At 37.7% G+C, this 19,208-nt stretch overlaps 1 protein-coding gene across 5 annotated transcripts in view; it reads right to left on the minus strand.

The window, feature by feature from the left end:
- Window positions 1-685: 685 nt before the first annotated feature.
- Window positions 686-19,208, minus strand: part of PIAS1 (protein inhibitor of activated STAT 1) — a 207,770-nt gene continuing 189,247 nt past the window's right edge. For 4 of the 5 annotated variants that reach the window (XM_047074882.1, XM_047074880.1, XM_047074881.1 and 1 more), the window contains exons 9-14: window positions 10,917-11,077; window positions 9,013-9,143; window positions 7,701-7,881; window positions 3,767-3,909; window positions 1,881-1,918; window positions 686-1,266 (exon numbers count right to left, since the gene is read on the minus strand). In XM_047074882.1, the coding sequence (XP_046930838.1) occupies window positions 973-1,266; window positions 1,881-1,918; window positions 3,767-3,909; window positions 7,701-7,881; window positions 9,013-9,143; window positions 10,917-11,077 (948 nt within the window). In that variant the 3' untranslated portion in view covers window positions 686-972. The remainder of the gene's footprint in view (window positions 1,267-1,880; window positions 1,919-3,766; window positions 3,910-7,700; window positions 7,882-9,012; window positions 9,144-10,916; window positions 11,078-19,208) is intronic. The other variant, XM_047074883.1, reaches the window with a different exon arrangement.

Genomic DNA, 19,208 nt, shown 5'->3' on the forward strand with positions numbered 1-19,208 from the left:
CCGTGGCCAAAAAGGCAGGTGTTCACAGACTTGGTTTAAATACATAATACTGGCAATCCAAATTTAGAAGAAAGAACTAGACTAAAGTGTATTATTCACAGGTCTGCCAAGCCTCCTCCTTTATCCAGACAGCTTTACTCCAAATCTCTAGAACATATTCTCAGGGGGTATCTAGCAAATAAGAGAGAATATGTGATGGGGAACATGCAACTGGGACAGCAATAAAGATGCTCATACGGGAGTTCAAGACCTTCAAAGCACTTTGAGAGAAGCAGGCAACTGATTTATCAACTGAATGCAGAAAACTCGGGAGGAGAAGGAACAGTAACGACAGAAAAATATACACAGACACACACACTGAACACACACACCCACGAGCTATGTCCTGAAAATACACAGGGAATGCAGTGGGACAGATGAGATTTATAATTTAAGGCTGAATAAAATATGCACACGCACAAACAGAATCCAAGTCTGTCCTTTTTAGAAAATGGAAATTAAAACGATCTCCCCCCAGCCCCCTCCCCACAACAAAGAAAAGCCCACAATTTAAAACTTCATACATGCAATTCCTTTTCTGTTATTGCAAATAAAATAATGCCATTGAAGTAAAATAAAACCAAAACCATAGGACAAATGATGAAAAAAAAAAATCTTCAGAATCCAGAAAAAAATGAACTGAAGGTGGTTTGTGGGTACTTTTTTTTTCTTTTTTTCTTTTCTTTCCTTTTTTTTTGTTTTTTACAAGTGTTTTATCAGACAGGCAGTCTTAGATTTATATACAAAAGTAAAACTGAAAATATAGTTTTGTTCTCTGTACATTTCTTTTAATTTTTTCCCTAAAAAAAGGAAAAAAAAACACGCTTGTGTACTTTTCTAAACAGAATAAGGTAAAACATAGCACAAAGTTCTCTTCTTTCTGCCAAGTTCATTTAATCTGGGGTAGGGGTGGGAGCAGCAGGGGCGAGGGAATCAGTCCAACGAGATGATGTCTGGGATGATGCCGAAGATGGACGCCGTGTCCGCGCTGCTCCTGTTGGCAACGGTGTGGCTGTGGCTCTCCCGCAGGCTGTTGGAGGACACGAGGCTGCTGTTACTGCCACTACTGCTTCCATTGGTGGTTGGCAGAGAAGTACTGCCTCCTGCACTTAACTGATCGAGAAACATCTGTGAGGAGGTATACGGAAAAAACCGAGACGAGTGTAAGAGGTCTTGATCATCGGAAACCGCTGCTGCGGCGGCAGCAAGGAGGGAGGTGTTATAATGCTGGGGAGGGAAGACAGAAGACAAAACACTCATCAATTCTAAATTCATAGACCTTCTCAGCAGAACAAAGTCCTCAACTTACATACTGCATATCTGGTATGCCTGAAATATCTACTGCAACATTTCACAGTCAAATGGCCGTATGTAATGATCACGTTCTTGATCTTGAGAACATTTTTGTATTTGAAACTGGGGGTGGGGGGGGGGGGAGAACCAAAGTAAAACTTGTGCTGTGTTTTGTTTTAATTTGTAATGCGAACAATTCTCAAAACTCTATTTCCAAAGAGGCATATGCTCATTAGCAGCAGGAAAGAAGACAGTCCACCCTCTTTCTCTAATGGAGATATCTGGCCAAGGATTTATCAACTGACTTACTGCCCTGTTTCTTTTTTATATAAAAGAGTACTGGAAACCAACAAACAGATACTATTCTGACTGTATACTCAGGCACAGCTGAAACAAGGGGATTTTTATTTAAATGCTTAAAACCTTAACAATAATGAGGACTACTCTGAATTTTCTAAGAAATTTATCTTCTCTCACAGCTACATAATATACTTACAAATACTTTAATGTTCAATTAAGACAACAGCAATATGTTTCATATAACATACCTGATTGTCTCCTGATAAGAAAGGAAAGAAATCTAATCCTGTGAGAAAAAAAATTATTTTAGTTTTGAAAAATAAAACAAAACAAAAAACCCTCCCTAATGCCCCAATACTCTAGAAACCAATACAAATCTTAAATGCTAATTCTAAATTCATTTAGAATTTAAAAAGAAGAGCGGAAGCCCACTGTTGGTCTCTCCCCTCTCTAGATTACCAAGGCTGAAGTTCAAGCTTTAGCCATATTTGCCCTCCTTGCAACTCCATTTGTGGGATTTGGGTCACTGCCACCCTGCTGGATCGAACATGATCCCTTACACGGACAGAGTACTTTTCACCAATTTTTCTTGACTTCTCTTAACTAACATTTCAAACTACTCTAATGTACTCCTCACAAGCACCTGTGAGGTATGTCATTATGTCTGGCCTCATTTTGTGGGTGAGAAAGTTTTACGTAGAAGGAATACGTAGAAGGAAGTTAAGCAAGCTGTAGCACAGATTTTCTTTTTCTTTCTCAAATTTGTTCACTCGCCACTATCTGTACCAGATTCCAACTCAGAGATCCTCCAGTGGCATGAGGGCGGGGGGAGATGGGAGGGGTGTGACTGCTGGGGTGCTGTGTCACAGAAGGGCTGTCTGGTCCTTGGCTGCCATGGAGTCCATGCAAGCTGCTCCTTCTAATTCCCACTCTCATCCGCATCGCTCAATGTATGATATGGAGAACAAGAAACCCATGTGAATAAAAGGCCTCATTCTGATATCTAAGCTTGGGGGAACGGATAACAAGCAGATGTAGATAAAAATATGACGACACAAATCCTCTGAGGATCCATCCACTGTCTACACTGGAACAGGTTATAACACGAGGATCTGCAAAATGTACAGTCCCTGTGGTTCCTGATGTGGACATCTGGCAGTAGCCTCAGTGAGAAATAGGGCTGCCTTGTCTCAGAGTAGCCACTAACCACATGATGTGGGTACCCAAATTCACTAAGATTAAGTCAAATGAAAAACTGAGTTCTTCAGTCACAACCGCCATGTTTCAAACGCTCCATAACCAGATGTGGCTAGTGGCCACTGTAAATTACATTTCCCTCCTCGCAGAAAGTTCTACTGGACAGAGCTCAAACAGGGTTTTCATAACAATCATTAAGAATCTACTCAACTATTTCAGCTTCCAAGAATCTTTGCCAGTGGCCCCGGATTTTTCCGTAGGGGAGGGGATGGAGGGAATCTTTCACTTTATATTTTTGTATTAAATTCTCTACAGTAAGCACACACAGCTTTTTGGGATAAAAAAGAAAAATGTTCTTAGATGTACAAATTCTTAAATTACAAAGACACAGAACTAATAATTTTTTGATAATGTGAGTGATTATTATCAACCCCAAATACACTGTGCAGCGAGTATACTGACATTTCAAACTACTTTTAAAAAGAAGAGTCAGGTTCGCTGGAACAAAAATTAAAACTTCCCAATGTCTTAATTCAGCATTATTTAAAACATAATACAACACAGTTACCCACAATGCCAGTTGCATTATTAACTGGATTCAGGAAAAAAAAAATAGTTTTCATAAATATCAAATTGCAAAGCAACATATTGAAAGTCATCCAAAAACAACTTGTAGATCACTGAAGGTCACAAAACCTTGAGATCCTTGTACTAGTCTCACCGCTGGTAGTAAAACATTGGCTACTAATGAAGGTACAAACAAGGAACTGGGTCTGTATTTATTTACGACCACCGTGTTAATTTCTCTCAGTTCACCAGGCCCAAGCCCCTGTTTTTTCAATCTTTCCATTCTTCCCTAGACTCACCCGGAGGAAGTCTATGTAGATCAAAGGCATTCATAATGCTATGTGACAATACAGAAGAACCAGTGACTCACCTTGTAGGTCATAAGGCATGGGTGTCATGTGGAAAGGATGCCTGTAGTCCTGGATGAGGGATGTATTAATGTAGCTTGTGTCTACAGCAGGGAGGCTTGGGGTGCGGGACACTGGAGATGCTTGATGTGGAAGACTTAATATGCTAGAAGGAAAGGTTCGCATAATTTTCATGAGTCAGTTGAACTTTTAATTCTAACAAGGGGACCACATCTTGCAAAACGAGTCCTAGCTTTTGTGCTGAAAATAAAAAGACAAGCAAAGCAATACATAATTTAAACTATCATAATTATTTGGAAATAATCTGTATATAGAGTAGCACTTTGCAGGGGCTATAGGGAGAAATGGATGGGTAAATGATATATCCAACATTCATAAGCCACATGCTGTCTCATCTACACTTTTGGAATGCAGGGGGAAGGCATGGCTGAGCCACTTCAGCGAGATATGAGTGAAAGATATCTATAGCAGCCAAAATTTGGAAACCTTTTAAAAATAAGCATTGGAATGCTGTCTAGTCAAAAGTATAGGTATGTCCCCACAAAGAAAACACACACAGACAAGCCTGGGAAATGGCAGCAATCTGAGCAGTGGCGCTAACAGCTGGCCCCCACACTTGTAATCTTTACGAGAAAAGAAACACGGTACTGTTTATCCTGGTATTCCCAATGCCCCGCACACTTGTCGGCACACTGTTTGCATACAAAGCCTGCTGAACGAACGGAGGCAGCAAGACAAGAAGATGTGCTCCAAAGTGAACAGGTGGTAGATAGGTTTTAAAGAGAGAATAGTATAATGGCGGGGGGGGGGGGGGGGGGGGGGGAGAACGGGACAAAAAAAAGGGATTCTGGAAGAAAAAAGTGAAATGTTTAAGTAGCTGAGAAATTAAATCTTTTTTTCCTTACAAAAAATTAATTAAAAAAGCAAAATGGAGGGGAAAAGATGAAAAAGACAAGAAAGAACTGAAATGATCTTAAAAAGAAAAAGAATTCTAATAGTTCTGAGTGCAAACATGAGGGTCATGTGCTATCCCAATCATCCAAGAGGCTAACAGGCATATAAGTCATAGAAAATAAAGAACAAAGAAGGTATAAAGAGGCTATTTTTTTGCTTTTAAAACTTCATATAAAGTACTTGGGTGTGGAGATTCAATTTCGATGGTGCAATGCAAGTTCAGAATATTTCAAAAGATGCCAAGGTTGGATTTCCAGGAATAGAGTTCTAGTTATGACCATCCGCCACATTTTCATGAATGGGATATGAAACATAAAATATACTCTCTTCTGCCTCATAAAAAATGTTTTGTCTAATGGAAACTTAATTAAACCTCTTACATCTATAAAAAGTACCATTTTCCATTAGCTGTCTCCTCTGACAATGCCTAAGGGATTATAAGACAGAAGAAAGCAGTTGAAATGCTAGCCTTTGAAAATATCTTGGTATACCAAACAGCAAAGGAAATTTCTGGACGAATACTAAACACTCACTGGCTGAAGACAGCAAAATGTTTTACATTTACTGATGTTTGCCTCTAATTCCTGGCTGGCTCCTTTTCTTTCAATTTTGTGATATTATTCTGAAGATGCATTTCCACCTTTACACTGCACAATAACAAATACAATATGCCTAGGGTTGAGGTTTTTATTTATTGGCTAGTCATTATTGTAAAATGGCCACGAATGCTGAATATGGCATTATTCTTCTAAAAATGCCATAAACTTGCAGGTTGCTTGTTTTTATCCGAAAACAGAGAAAGGTCTGGCATTGGTAAATACTTTATCTGGGTTTAATTGGTCACTGGTAAGCTCAGGAAGCAGTTAATGCACCTAATGTAATTTTCCAAACATAATAAACACAACTAGTTTTGGAAAAACAGCAAAGCAAATGTCCAAAGAATTGAAATACCAGATTTCTAAACACTCCAAAAAGTTTCCTTTAAGGAAAAATGTATAGTCAGAGAGCAAAATTATTGCACAGTTTACGTATATATGTGAATAAATATTCTACAGAGTAGAAGCAACTTACATATATAATGGTGCATTTAATCCATTAGGTATAAACCCAGAGATTTATGAAATACCTTTTAACGTTACAATTATGGTATTTAAAGAAATAATATGGTAATATGTACTTGGTCATAGTAAGATTTGATATTAAATATACAATATCTTGGGATCAAGATTCTACAGATATTTGTTCTAACTATACCGTCTTCTGGCAATTTGACATTTTTTCCCCTCCCACTCAGATTTATAAAATAAGTTGGTGTAAAAACAAGGTCAGGTTTGTTGGGTAACAGGCATCCGGGTAGGCTTTCATCAGACGTAAATCTTCATAAGGTAGGATTTAAAGTGGAATTAGTGTTTAGATATTCGTGTTTTATTTTTTACATAGAATAATGATACTGCTATTAATGTCTTTATTTCTGTCTGACGTGTGCTGATAAGCTACTCTGGAGTGAAAATACTAACCTGTGTAACAGGTTTGATTGTATTATGAAGATTCCTGAAATAGTCAGTTTCTAACAGGCAAGTTACCTTTATCATAATTATGCTCTTTTTACTGCTGCAACTTCTACCTTTCAAGTAACTACAACTATTACCAAATAGAAGATCTTTTATCTCATCCAACAGTATCAAACCTGACAATGATTTGACTCCATGCATGGGAATGCCTGCCCTTGGTCTGGTGTTAACTTTCCCTCTGGAACCCTGAAATTTTGCAACAATGCCTTCTCTCACTTAACATTCCTTCTTCAGGCACTACTGTTCGCTGGAAGGAGATTATTTGACTAGCTCCTACTCAGTTACAACAGGCCACATCATTCTCCCGATATATACCTAAAAGGGGGCACGCCTATTTCTAGACTTCTCTTTGGGGTGCTACAACTGTGCCTCAGCAAAACATGAAGTCTTCTTGTTGAGAATCTCCGACGTGTCTCATGAGGCAGTCCATTTAAAGAGCACAGCTCCTTGTCTTACCATCCTCTACAAAATGTGAAACTCTTTAAAGTTAGGACCGTGCTTACCCATTTTATTATCACCCAGGTTAGGCACAGGGTGTTTTACATAAAGCAGATAACAGTATTTGCTAAAGAGAACTGAAGCATAACCAAGGTACTGATAGGGGACTAATGGGAACTATGGGAAATGAGTCTGCAAAACAGAAAGCATTGGCACTGCAACTTTAGTCTCTGGCTTCCTTCACTGCCCACCTTACACACTCTGAGGCAGCTTTAATGCATTCCTCTGGTCCTCCTCTGCTTTCTACTTGAAATATTCAACCTAGGATTAATCTTAAAGCACACATTGCGTAAATGTTCTAAATCCTACGAGCAGCATTAAGATCACCTAAGAACGGATGAGAGATGTGAGTTTTCTCAGTCCCAACTCCTGAATCAGATGTGTGGGAATAGGGGAGCAATGTGTGTTTTAATGAGCGCTCTGGGTGATTCTGCCAGGCACCAAAGTTTAAGAACCAATGTTCGAGAATCATCTTCTGGTATGATAAATACTGCGTCCAAGGGACTCCTTTAACGCATTGTCCCAGCCCCTCAAATATATCACACACCTGGGGAAACTCCAACCTATTCTTTGATTACTGAGTTTCACAATCATGCATAATCATTTCATTTGGCTGATCTTTTATTTCATTATTATTTTTTAATGTTTATTTTGGAGAGAGAGAAAGAGAGTGAGCGAGTGTGAGCAGGGAGGGACAGAGAGAGAGGGGAACAGAAGATCTGAAGCAGGCTCTGAGCTGACAGCAGCAAGCCTGATGTGAGGCTCGAACCCACAAACTGTGAGATCATGACCTGAGCCGAAGTCGGACACTCGACCAACTAAGCCACCCAGGAGCCCCTACTGGCAGAATTTTTTTTAACTGTATTTGCAAAATTAACTTTCCCAATGACTTGTTAAGGTCTCAGTTACTTACCCTTTATTATTTAGTGGTGATGTGGGAGACAGGGAAGGACAGGTCCTCTTGGCAGAAGGCTCTTCCTCCTCTTCATCAGATGAACTGTCTATGGTTAAATCAATCACCTCCACTTTCTTATTTTTATTTGAGGACGGGTGGTGAGAAGCCACCTGATGCTCCAATGTGGAGCTCAAGCATCCTGTGTAGGAATGAATAAAACACAAGGTAAAAAAGACCCATGACGACACGTCTCTTTTTTCCTCAGTATGTCTATGGGTTAGTTTATCAGTTACAGTTTAGACTTACAATATTGTTAGGGGCAGAGAGTAGAAAACCAACAGTGGCTCTGTTCCCCTAAGCTTAAAACTACTATTGATTATTGGTTGTTAAAAGTTTTTTGTTTTTAATTTTTTTAATTATTTTTTGAGAGACACACACACACACACACACACACACACACACACACACACACACACAGAGTACAGGAGGGGGAGGGGCAGAGAGAGAGGCAGACACAGAACTCGAAGCAGGCTCTAGGCTCCGAGCTGTCAGCACAGAGCTGGGTGCAGGGCCCGAACCCACAAACCATGAGATCATGACCTGAAGATCATGACCTGATCTTGAGCTGAAGTCCATGCTCAACCAACTGAGCCACCCAGGAGCCCACCCCCCTTTTTTTAAAAGCAAAAAAAAAAAAAACAAAAAAACAATTCTGAATTAGGGCAAACAATCAAAATGTATGTCTATTTCAACATAAAAGCAGTTTGAGGGTAAATACCATACATTACATATGTACCTAGGATACTTAGGAAATGTATGGTAACACTTTTTAAATGTCATAGCATCCTTCCAGCAAAAACATACTAAAAACCAGAAAAATAACATAAATGGAAAAGAAACATTCACTAATCTTGACCAAACCTTTTAAAAAGTTTAAATGATACCATTTCAAAAGTATGACCTTACAAATGACTTATTTGTTTGTTACTTTGAAATCTTACACCAGAAAAACTTTAAAGCTAGCAAAGTGAATTTAAAAGGAGTTTTACTACTTCTGAACATTTAATCAATAATTTAATAGAGTTATTGAGCGACCCATAAACTGCTGAGTTTTTCGGAAATGTGTACTTTTTTAAAAAAACTTATTTTTTTTCCAGTAATCTCTACATCCAACACAAGGTTCAAGCTCACAACAATAAAATCAAGAGTCGCATGCTCTACCCACTGAGCCAGCCAGGCACCCCCAGAAATATATGCATTTTAATAGTAAAAATCAAGGCTACACAATAACAGGGAGACTGCCCCACCCTTCTGGAAAACCAGCACTCACCATCAACTCCATTGTAAGAGGCAGAAACTTCCTGTACTTCCTTTTTGGATCTCATAGGTGCCCAAGAGCCATCCTCCTTAAACTGTATTTCATCACAGTCTGTACAGTACTTTAGGATTTCCATAAACAAGCTATAAAAAGCAATTGGTCCTTTGAATATCACATTCTAAATGAAAACAGACTAGAAGTATTGCTGTTCAAAAAACATTCAGACCTCCTATATTTTGTACAAGTATAAATGAGAAAGAAGAAAGCCAAACAGATAAGTTGTATTTGTTCTCAAATTCTAGGGCTAAATAGGAATATGGTTACTTAAATTATGGTACCTTATATGAGCAAATATTATGTAACTATGAAAAATGAAGTTTTCAAACATTTTTAATAATAGGGGAAAATACACACAGAAAGTGGGAAGAGGCCAAGAAAATAAAATTCTTCATTTTAAAAATAAAATTCTGTGTGTAAGTGGTATATAAACAGCAGTTATTTCTGACTGGTGACATTATGAGTAGTTCTATTTCTCCTTTATATTCTTGTGCATAGTCCAAAGTATCTACAATAAGCATATCTTATTTGATAAACTGAAGCAATACATACAAAAAATATGTACTGAATGTTAAGTCTCCTTGAAAAATAACATGCAGATATTAAGAAATGGGATTTGCAAGACAGTGGATAAAATTGTCAAATTCTGAAATGAAACCAAAGGCTAAAAAATATTAATACTGTACAATCACAATTATGTGAAAACAAAAATTAGAAAATACACCACAAAACCCTTTCATTTTCCTATGTTTTTCAGTTTTTCTTAAATGTGTGTATAGATACGTGCACATGAGTATATGGTTTTTAAAATAAAGAAAAATCCCAATTGATGGGGGGAGGGGATCTAGAGCTATATAATATACAGAGTTGGTAAAATATCATTCAATTTAGATTTATCAGTGATCACTGTCATTTCTAAAAAATTAAACATAAAACATTTAAGTTACATGTTTACTCTTTTCCCACGTTTGGCCTGACATCTTTCAAGCTCTAGGTTACACTGTATTGCTAAATGTATTCCGCTCCTTATGTTACATCTTCAGGCTCCTATGTTTTCTCAAATGCTGTAGATAAGCTGCCTTAAGTGTCTTGCTAGAGTACAGGAAATATCAAGAAGATCCTTCTTTTCACAATTTATCCTTGTTCAGCGGCAAAAAGGACAAGAAAGGAGTCTAGAGAATAGGGGTGCATTTAGAGAAACACTCCAAGATGTCTGGAAGGACAGAGAAAACACAGGAGTGTTAAAAAAAAAAAAAAAGATAACTGACTATTGTGATGCCGTAGGCGGACAAGAAAGACAAAGACAAGTACTTCAGAGGAAACAGAAACAAAGAAAGCTGCTATTCAGCATGTTGATCAGTTATGAAGCCCTTACAGCCCTTACAGTGGGGAACAGGTATGATGAACCAGGACTGAAGGAGAAAAATCTGCAAAAATAGGTTAGCTTCTACTAAAAAAGCCTAATGGGGGTGTGCTGAAATTAGCCAGAGTGTCACAGTCCTGCCATTCATTCTTTCTCTAATACGGCCTACATGGCTGGGACAGATGGGACTCATGTTAGGAAAAGGTGTAAGCATACCCTGCTTACAGCCAGTGCTACTTTAAATGGTAAAAGTCGGGAGAGACAGACGGTAAAGCATACACTTCCCAAACAGAGGACATCAAGTTAAAAGGGAAAAATGCTCACAATATTAATTACTTACTTTGAAAAGTATTAATTTCTAGAATCATGAAAATTCTAAAAATGTACTACTTAGAAAACACTACCTGCAGAATTTTCATCCTAAACCTGATAGATCACAAATTCAGATAATAGATGGTCATTCCAAGGTATAAGGAAACACTGTAAATCAACATACCCATCAATAATAAGGTGTTCATACGGAGCCTTCTTATCACAGACAGGACAAACCCAGGTTGGTTTTTTCTCATTCATCTGAATGTAAAGAGTTGCATCAAAACACTGTAGGTGAGAACATGTTAGGGCCCGACATGGAATTGTCAGCCGCATTTTACCAAGCTTGAAAAGAGAGAGACAAAAGCAAATATTAGACAATGGTCATTCAATTTAAGTTTTGATAAAAATCTCCTGAAACGCAATGTGTATGTATTCTGACTTAAAGCATATTGTATTTACTTTTCATCAATATGAAAGAACATTAAATACATTTCCTATGGACCCTACATATTAAAAAATTATAGGATTTCTTTAGATATTAAACACAGTGACTCTGGAAAGTCTACAGGGGCACCTGGGTGGCTCAGCTGGTTAAGTGTCCGACTTTGGCTCAAGTTGAGGTCTCACGGTTCATGGGTTTGAGCCCCATGTAAGGCTCTATGCTGACAGTTCAGAGCCTGGAGCCTGCTTCAGATTCTGTGTCTCCCTCTCTCTCTGCCCCTCCACAACTCACAGTCTGTCTGTCTGTCTCTCTCTCTCTCTCTCTCTCTCAAAAATAAATAAACATTAAAAAAATAAAATAAAATAAAATAAAATAAAATAAAATAAAATAAAATAAAATAAAATAAAATAAAAAAAGAAAGTCTACATCAAGGGTTATTCCACCTGACATCCATAGCTCACAGATTAGCTTTTGGGGGAAAGAACCATGAACCCCTTAAAATTATATGCCGAATTCTGTAAGGGTGTGCATTTTTCCAAAAAGAGCGCTGTTACCAAATTCTCAGAGTAGTCCCTCATCTAAAAAAGTTATAAACCACTTTACAAAGGATTTGAGGAAATGAAAAAAGAATGTTACATTAAATACTGCAAGATAACAGATATGAAGACATTCAACCTGATCTCTGAATGAGATCCCTAGGATGTCTGGCATAGTTGCCAAATGGCAGCTCTGAGAAGGAGGTCGAGTGTGTGCACTCTCTGTACTTCTCCCCTCCCTGGGCATTATCACACACTATTCGGCAAACATCCCTAGACCTAGCATCTCCACCATGTTATGAGACTTCCTCCTCTCGCCTTAAGCTGAGGCTCAATAGTCTGCCCTATGAAAAATGAAACCTACTTCATCCGGTCCTGAGATGGTAGCTTGCGCCCCGGGCACGGAAGCCGCACTGCGAGCTGCCGTATCACAACTCCTTTCCTGGGGGCCACCTCACACGGTGCAGCTGGGTTGCCACCATTCCCTGCCCCCCTGCCCAAAGGCTACAATGGCTATACAGTATGAAAGTTATCTACTTTCAATAACCACACTGTTTGCGAACCAGGAAAAGATTCTGGACATAATCTGCAAGCTTGAAAAATATAAAGGCTTGAAAAGGGTAGGAGTTAAATGCGGAAAAAAAGAGGAAAAGAGTTTTGGCTCAGAAGAATTTCAGGAAAATGTGCAATTTCCTAGTCTACCAAGGAAATTAACTGTCATTTGTGGTCCTAAATTATTGTTCTGGTACCAATGATTTAGTGTGCCTCTAGGAAAGGCACTTAACCTTTCTGGGCCTCTTTTTCTATCTCCAAAGTAACACTGCTTCCTCCTCACTTCAACAGGATGTAGTGATCGAGAACAAAACAGGACCCAGAATGTGCCATAAACTTGTGAGAAGGGAGTAGCGCCAGCTCCGTGTCAGAAGCATGGACAGGGGAGACACAGAGAAAACTGACAGCTCCTTTCTCTGGGTGCCCACCCCACCCTGTGCGTGATAATGTACTATCTGTTTATGTATCTGTCGCCTTCTACCAGAAACACACCCGACTCAGTTCCTCATCCCTGGCACCTGGAAATGTATGTGCTATATACAGCAGGAAGACGGTCCTGTGTGTGGACACTTAAGGCTTTGTGCTCACTGAGCAGCTCTGGGAGGGAGCACTCATGGAGAGTGTGAGGCCCTACACAGCACTTTATGAGCCTGTCCCGAGTACGAATTCTGGAGTTAGACTGCCTAGGTTTGAATCCTGGCCACGCTAGGTAGTGTGAGAATCCTGAATGTCATTTAGTCTCCCTAAGCCTCAGCTTTGTAAAATGGGGATAAAAATACCATCTACATCTTAAGACTGTGGGATTTAAACTGTATTTACTGTATGCTGCCAGACACATAGTAAGTGCTCAGTATATGTTCCCCCATTACAATAAAACTACAGAGCCACTATTTGCTTCCAATTACTTTGTCAGCTAGTGGGAGACACACCCCCTTTTCAGCTCAGTACTTCTTCCATTCTGTGCTCACATAAGATAAGGCAACTCATTACTCCTTTCTACTCTTCTATTCAATTTTTATGATTTGATTTACACAAGCACCCGATAAAAAGGCCAAAAAGGACAAACTAGTTCTTATAACAGAAGAATACCTATTTGCTGTTAGCTAAGACATGTTGCATTAGTCTAGAAACATTTTCCAAAGAACAATCTGGATGGTGATGCTAAATTAATTTTTTATATCTTAAAGCACACCTTAACTTACCTGTGAAATAAAATTCCTACCGCTTAAATACTAAGTAGAGAAATCACAGACTTGAGAATCCTAGACAAATAAAGTAATTGTGGATAAAGTCCATGTAGTACAGAACTAGTGAGCCACTTCTGATAGTTTATGAAGACAATGGATCCGAAGGAAGAAGACTATTTTCAGAATGCAAGCCACACAACCACAGAACTTATACTCTGAAAAGCAGTTAACTCTCTAAACAATCGTCTCACATGCCTCTCTCCCCCCTCATAATCCTCACTTGGTCAGCTCACCTTTTTGGTGAGAGAGTAACTCTCAAGCCCTTATGATCAGCCACACTGACAAATCTGTCTACAGGATTTTTAAGGAACACTGCTAAGTGGATGCTGCAGGAAACACATTTATAAATGGGGACAGAAGAAGAAAAGTTCCCTTGCAAATGCACTGTTGATTAGCTGTCACAAAACGCTTTGCTTCAAAGAATCACGAAGTAACTGTTATGTGGTAATACTCCCCATACTTCTGATTTTAAAAACAATCTCTAAATCCTAAATATTTATCTACAAATGGACACTGACTTCTCTAACATGGTATTAGGAGAAGAGCAGGGCTTTAAACATCTTCATCTCATAATTACAAATTCCCCCTTTTCCTTCATAGGACATTGGATATTTGCATCATTTGCAAATAAACACTCTGTATGCAACCCCCAAACAAGTTTTCCAATGCCACTAGCCCTACTATAATATATAATTGTACTACTTAGTAACTGATGGCGCTGTAAGAGAAAATACCCTATACCCTAGAGATGTTCAAGCTAGCTTATGTCCAAAGGACCTTAGAGAGTCAATAATATGTATTTTTAAATCTGGTAAAAAGAAAGGAATAGTGGGGCGCCTGGGTGGCGCAGTCGGTTAAGCCTCCGACTTCAGCCAGGTCACGATCTCGCGGTCCGTGAGTTCGAGCCCCACGTCGGGCTCTGGACTGATGGCTCAGAGCCTGGAGTCTGCTTCCGATTCTATGTCTCCCTCTCTCTGACCCTCCCCCATCCATGCTCTGTCTCTCTCTGTCCCAAAAATAAAATAAACGTTGAAAAAAAAATTTAAAAAAAAAAAAAAAAAAAAAAAAAGAAAGGAATAGTGATATCAAGAATAATTTCACTTTTTCTTCATCATCATCATGTCATAAATAAATTCCCAAGGAGTTTATTTTTTTCTTTTATCAACTCCAAGTCATTTGTATTGAAGTTCATAGGTCTGGGGAATATCTTACAAAGTAGGTTCTCAAACATTCTTCCAGCTGTATTTTTAATAAATCAGAACTAAAATATTCCCAAAGAACAAAAACATTTCTAATTATTTTCATTGCCTTTAGCTAAATGTTCACAAACAACAGAAACTCATTTATTTTGAGCTGTGTATATCACAACAAGGGCAATTCAAATGCACAGTCAGGCATCATATTTACATATTTCAAAGGGAACAAATCTTTTTTATTATTCTATAAATTTGATATATAGATGAGTTGTCATTACTAAGTTTTACTTTTTAGAATAAAAACATACCTAAAATATACTGCCTTAATGTTCCAGAATAATTGTAAAGGGATTTTCCCTTTAGCCAAATAGAAATCCATAAAAGTATTATAATTATGGATTATATATAGTTTTTTTCTATATCCTGAATTTTAAAAGCAGATGTCAATTTAAAATGAACTGCTAAAACTGTTGAAACTAAAAAGGGAAGAAACGGTGGTGATATGGAAAGAAAAATTAAAAGCTGGTGCACTAAATTAAGAGGTGCAAGTGGCAAAACATGATTAACATTTTCTAATAATATAGAGATCACCTGAACTATAAAATTTAGAACTAGTTCTATAAGTAAAAACATCAAGATTTATATTACAGCGCTCATTTATGTGAATAAATGCTTCATCTAATGATATAAACATCATAGATATTAGAACAACTGTAAACACTTTTAAAAGGAGACTGCAGAAAAACAAGACTTCTTCCAGTGATTTAAATGGGAAATGAAGCTTCTGCACTTTTCTAAATTTCTCATAGTCTCTAACCTGGTATTCTGTAATGAAATGGGATGACAAGAAAACACATGGAAGGGGAAAATAGATAAATAGATAAATTGGGGCTTGGGGGAAGGAGGGGAGGATAAGCAGGTATCTTTTTTCGTTTGTTTTTAATCTTTGTCTTCTTCCTACCTTCCACTCACTTGGTTTGTGAGCCATTTTCCTACATGTTAAAAAATGCCAGCTTCCTTTACACCATAGTCTATTATAACATTTACCTAGTTACTTAAGAATCCACCCCATGACTCTGAGGCCTATATTTTTTACTGTGGTAAAGCATGTAACATTAAATTTAACACTATAACCGTTTCTAAGCATGCAATTCAGTAGTGTTAAGTATATTCACATTGTTGTGCAAGAGATGTCTAGAACTTTTTCATTTTGCAACACTGAAATTCTATAACCACTGATTCCTCCTCCCCTCAGCCCTTGGCAATCACCTTTCTATTTCCTGTTTCTATGATTTTGATTGCTTTAGATACTTCATATGAGTGGAATCATAGAGTATTCCTTTTTTTGTAACTGGCTTATTTGCTTATCAGAATGATTTAGAGTTTCATCCATGTTGTAGCATATGACATGGTTTTCTTCTTTTTAAATGCCACATAATATTCCGTTGTATGTATATACCACATTTTCTTTGTCCATTCATCTCTCAATATACATTTGGATTATAATAACCTCTTGGCTATTACGAATCATGTTGTAATGAACATGGGTGTGCAAATTACCTCTACGAGATCCTGCTTTAAGTTCTTTTGGATATATACCCAGAAAAGGAATTGCTGGACCATGGGGTAATCTTATTTTTAATTTTTCCTGAGAAACTTCCTTACTGTTTTCCATAAGGGCTGCAGCATTTTACATTCCCACCAACAGTGTGCAAAAGTTCCAGTGCCTCTGCATCCTCACCAACACCTGCTATCTTCTTTTAATACTGGCCATCCTGATGGGTATGAAGAGATAACTCATGCAGTTTTGATTTGCAATTCCTTAGTGATTAGCAATGTAGAACATCTTTCTATGTGTTTATTGGCCATTTGTAAATCTTCTTTAGAGAACTCTCTATTCAAGTCCTTTGCCCATTTTTAAATCAGGTTGTTTTGTTATTGTTCTTGTTGAGGTATATAAGTGTCTTATATATTCCAGATGTTAACCCCTTATCAGATACATGATTTGCAATGATCTTCCATTCCACAGGTTGTCTTTTCACTCAGTTGTTTTGTTTGTTTTGTTGACATGCAGAAGTTTCTAAAGTTTGGGGTAGTCCGTTTGTCTATTTTTGCTTTTGTTGCCTGTGCTTTTGGTGTTATATCCAAGAAATCATTGTGAAATTCAATGAAGCTTTTCCCTACATTTTCTTCTAGGAGTTTAAAAGTTCAAGGTCTTACGTTTTAGGTCTTTAATTCATTTTGAGTTATCTTTTGCATATGGTGTAAAGTAAGGGTCCAATTCCTTATTTTTCATATGAATACCCAGTTTTCTCAACACCATTTGTTAAAGAGACTGTCATTTCCTGGCACTCTTGTTGAAAAGGAACTTGGCCCATAAATACAAGAGTTTGTTTCTGAGTTCTCTATTCTGTCCCATTAGTCTACATTATCTATCTTATGTCCATGCCACACCATCTTAATTACTGTTGCTTTGTAGTATGTTTTTAGATCAGGGAATGTGAGGGTTCAAACTCTGTTTTCATTAAGATATTGCTTTGGCTCCCTGGGGTCATTTGAGATTCCACAGGAATTTCAAGATTTTCTTTCCATTTTCTGCAAAAAATGCCATTGAGATTTTTTTTTTTTTAATGTTTATTTTTGAGAGAGAGAGAGAGCGCGAGTACAAGCAGGGGAGGGTTACAGAGACAGAGGGAGACAGAATCCCAAACAGGGATACAGGGCTTGCACTCACAAACCATGAGATCACAACCTGAGTCGAAATCAAGAGTCAGACACTTAACCTAGACACCGCTCTATTGGGATTTTGATAGGATTGCACTGAATCTGTAAATCACTTCGGGTAGAATATTTTAACAATATTCAGCCTCTAATCCATGGACCTGGGATGTCTTTCCATTTACTTATGTCTTCTTTAGTTTCTTTCAGCAATGTTTCATAGTTCTCAGTGTACACGTCTTTTGTTTCCATGGTTAAGGTTCTTCCTATTTTATTCTTTTTGATGTAATCATAAATGGGACTGTTTTCTTAATTTCCATTTTGGATTGCTGACTGTTAGTATTTAGAAACACAACTAAGATTTTGTATCCTGCTGAATTTGCTTATTAGTTTGAACAGTTTTTTGTGGAATCTTTAGGGTTTTCTATACAATAGATCATGTCATCTATGAACAGAGATGATTTTACTTCCTTTCCAATTTATATGTTTTATTTCTTTTTCTTGTGTAATTGCTCTGGCTAGAATTTCCAGTACTGTGTTGAACAGCAGCGATGAGGGTGAGCATTCTTGTTCCTGATCTTAGGGGAAGAACTTTCAGTCATTCTGTGCTGAGTACCATGTTCACTGTGGGCTTTTCAGGTACAGCTTTTATTATGTTGCAAAGGCTTCCTTCTATTCCTGGGTGGCTGAGTGGTTTTAGGACGAAAGGGTATTGAAATGCTTTTCTGCATTAAGATAATCATGTGGTTTTTGTCCTTCATTTTGGTAATGTGGTATATCACATTGATTCATTTTTGTATGCTGACCCATCTTTACATTCCAGCTACAGATCCTACTTGGTCATGGTGTGTGATTTTTTTTAATGTGTCTGGTTTTGGGATCAGGGTAATGTTGACTTCAGAGAATGAGTTCGGGAGTATTCTCTCCTCTTCAATTCTTTGGAAAAGTTTAAAAAGGATTGGTGTTATCTCTAAATGTTTGGTAGGATTCTCTGGTGAGGGCACTGGGGTGCTGGACTTTTTTCTCTGTTGTGAGATTTTTGATTGGTGCTTCAATTGCTTCACTAGGTATAGGTTCAGGTTTCTTATGTCTTCATGATTCAGTCTTGGTAGGTTGTATGTTTCTAGGATTTATCTATTTAAGTTATCCAGTCTGTTGGAATATAATTGTTCATAGTAGTTTGTTACAATCCTTTTTATTTCTGTCATATTAGATCATCAGCTGTAGTATCTTCTCTTTCATTTCTCATTTTAGCTACTGGAGTCTCCCCTCTTTTTGCTTGATCTAACTAAGGGTTTGACAATTTTGTTGATTGTTTTGAAAAACCAACTCTCAGTCTCATTGGTTTTTTGGGTTTTTTTTTTCCCCTATTGTTTTTCTATTCTCTGTTTCATTTATCTCTCTGCAAATCTTGGTTATTTCCTTCCTTCTGCTGACTTTGGGTTTAGTTTTTTTTGTTTTTTTTTTTTCTTTTCTTTTTTCTTTTTCTAGTATCTTGAGGCATAATGTTAGGTTGTTGTTTGAGATCTTTCCTTTTTTAACTTAAGTATTAACTACTATAAACTTCCCTCTTCCTGCTGCTTTTGCTGCATCCCGTAAGTTTTGGTATATTTTGTTTTCATTCTCATTTGTCTCCTGATTATTTGTGACTTCTTCTTTGACACGTTGGTTGTTTAAGAGTGTGTTGTTTAATTTCCATCTATTTGTGGATTTTCATGTTTTCCTTCTGCTACTGATTTCTAGTTTCATCCCATTGTGGTCAGAGAAGATACTTTGTATGAC

The sequence above is a fragment of the Lynx rufus genome, unplaced genomic scaffold (genome assembly GCF_022079265.1).
Source record: "Lynx rufus isolate CCGP_SWC_20201006 ecotype Redwood Valley unplaced genomic scaffold, mLynRuf1.p SCAF_13, whole genome shotgun sequence".
Classification (NCBI taxonomy): domain Eukaryota; kingdom Metazoa; phylum Chordata; class Mammalia; order Carnivora; family Felidae; genus Lynx; species Lynx rufus.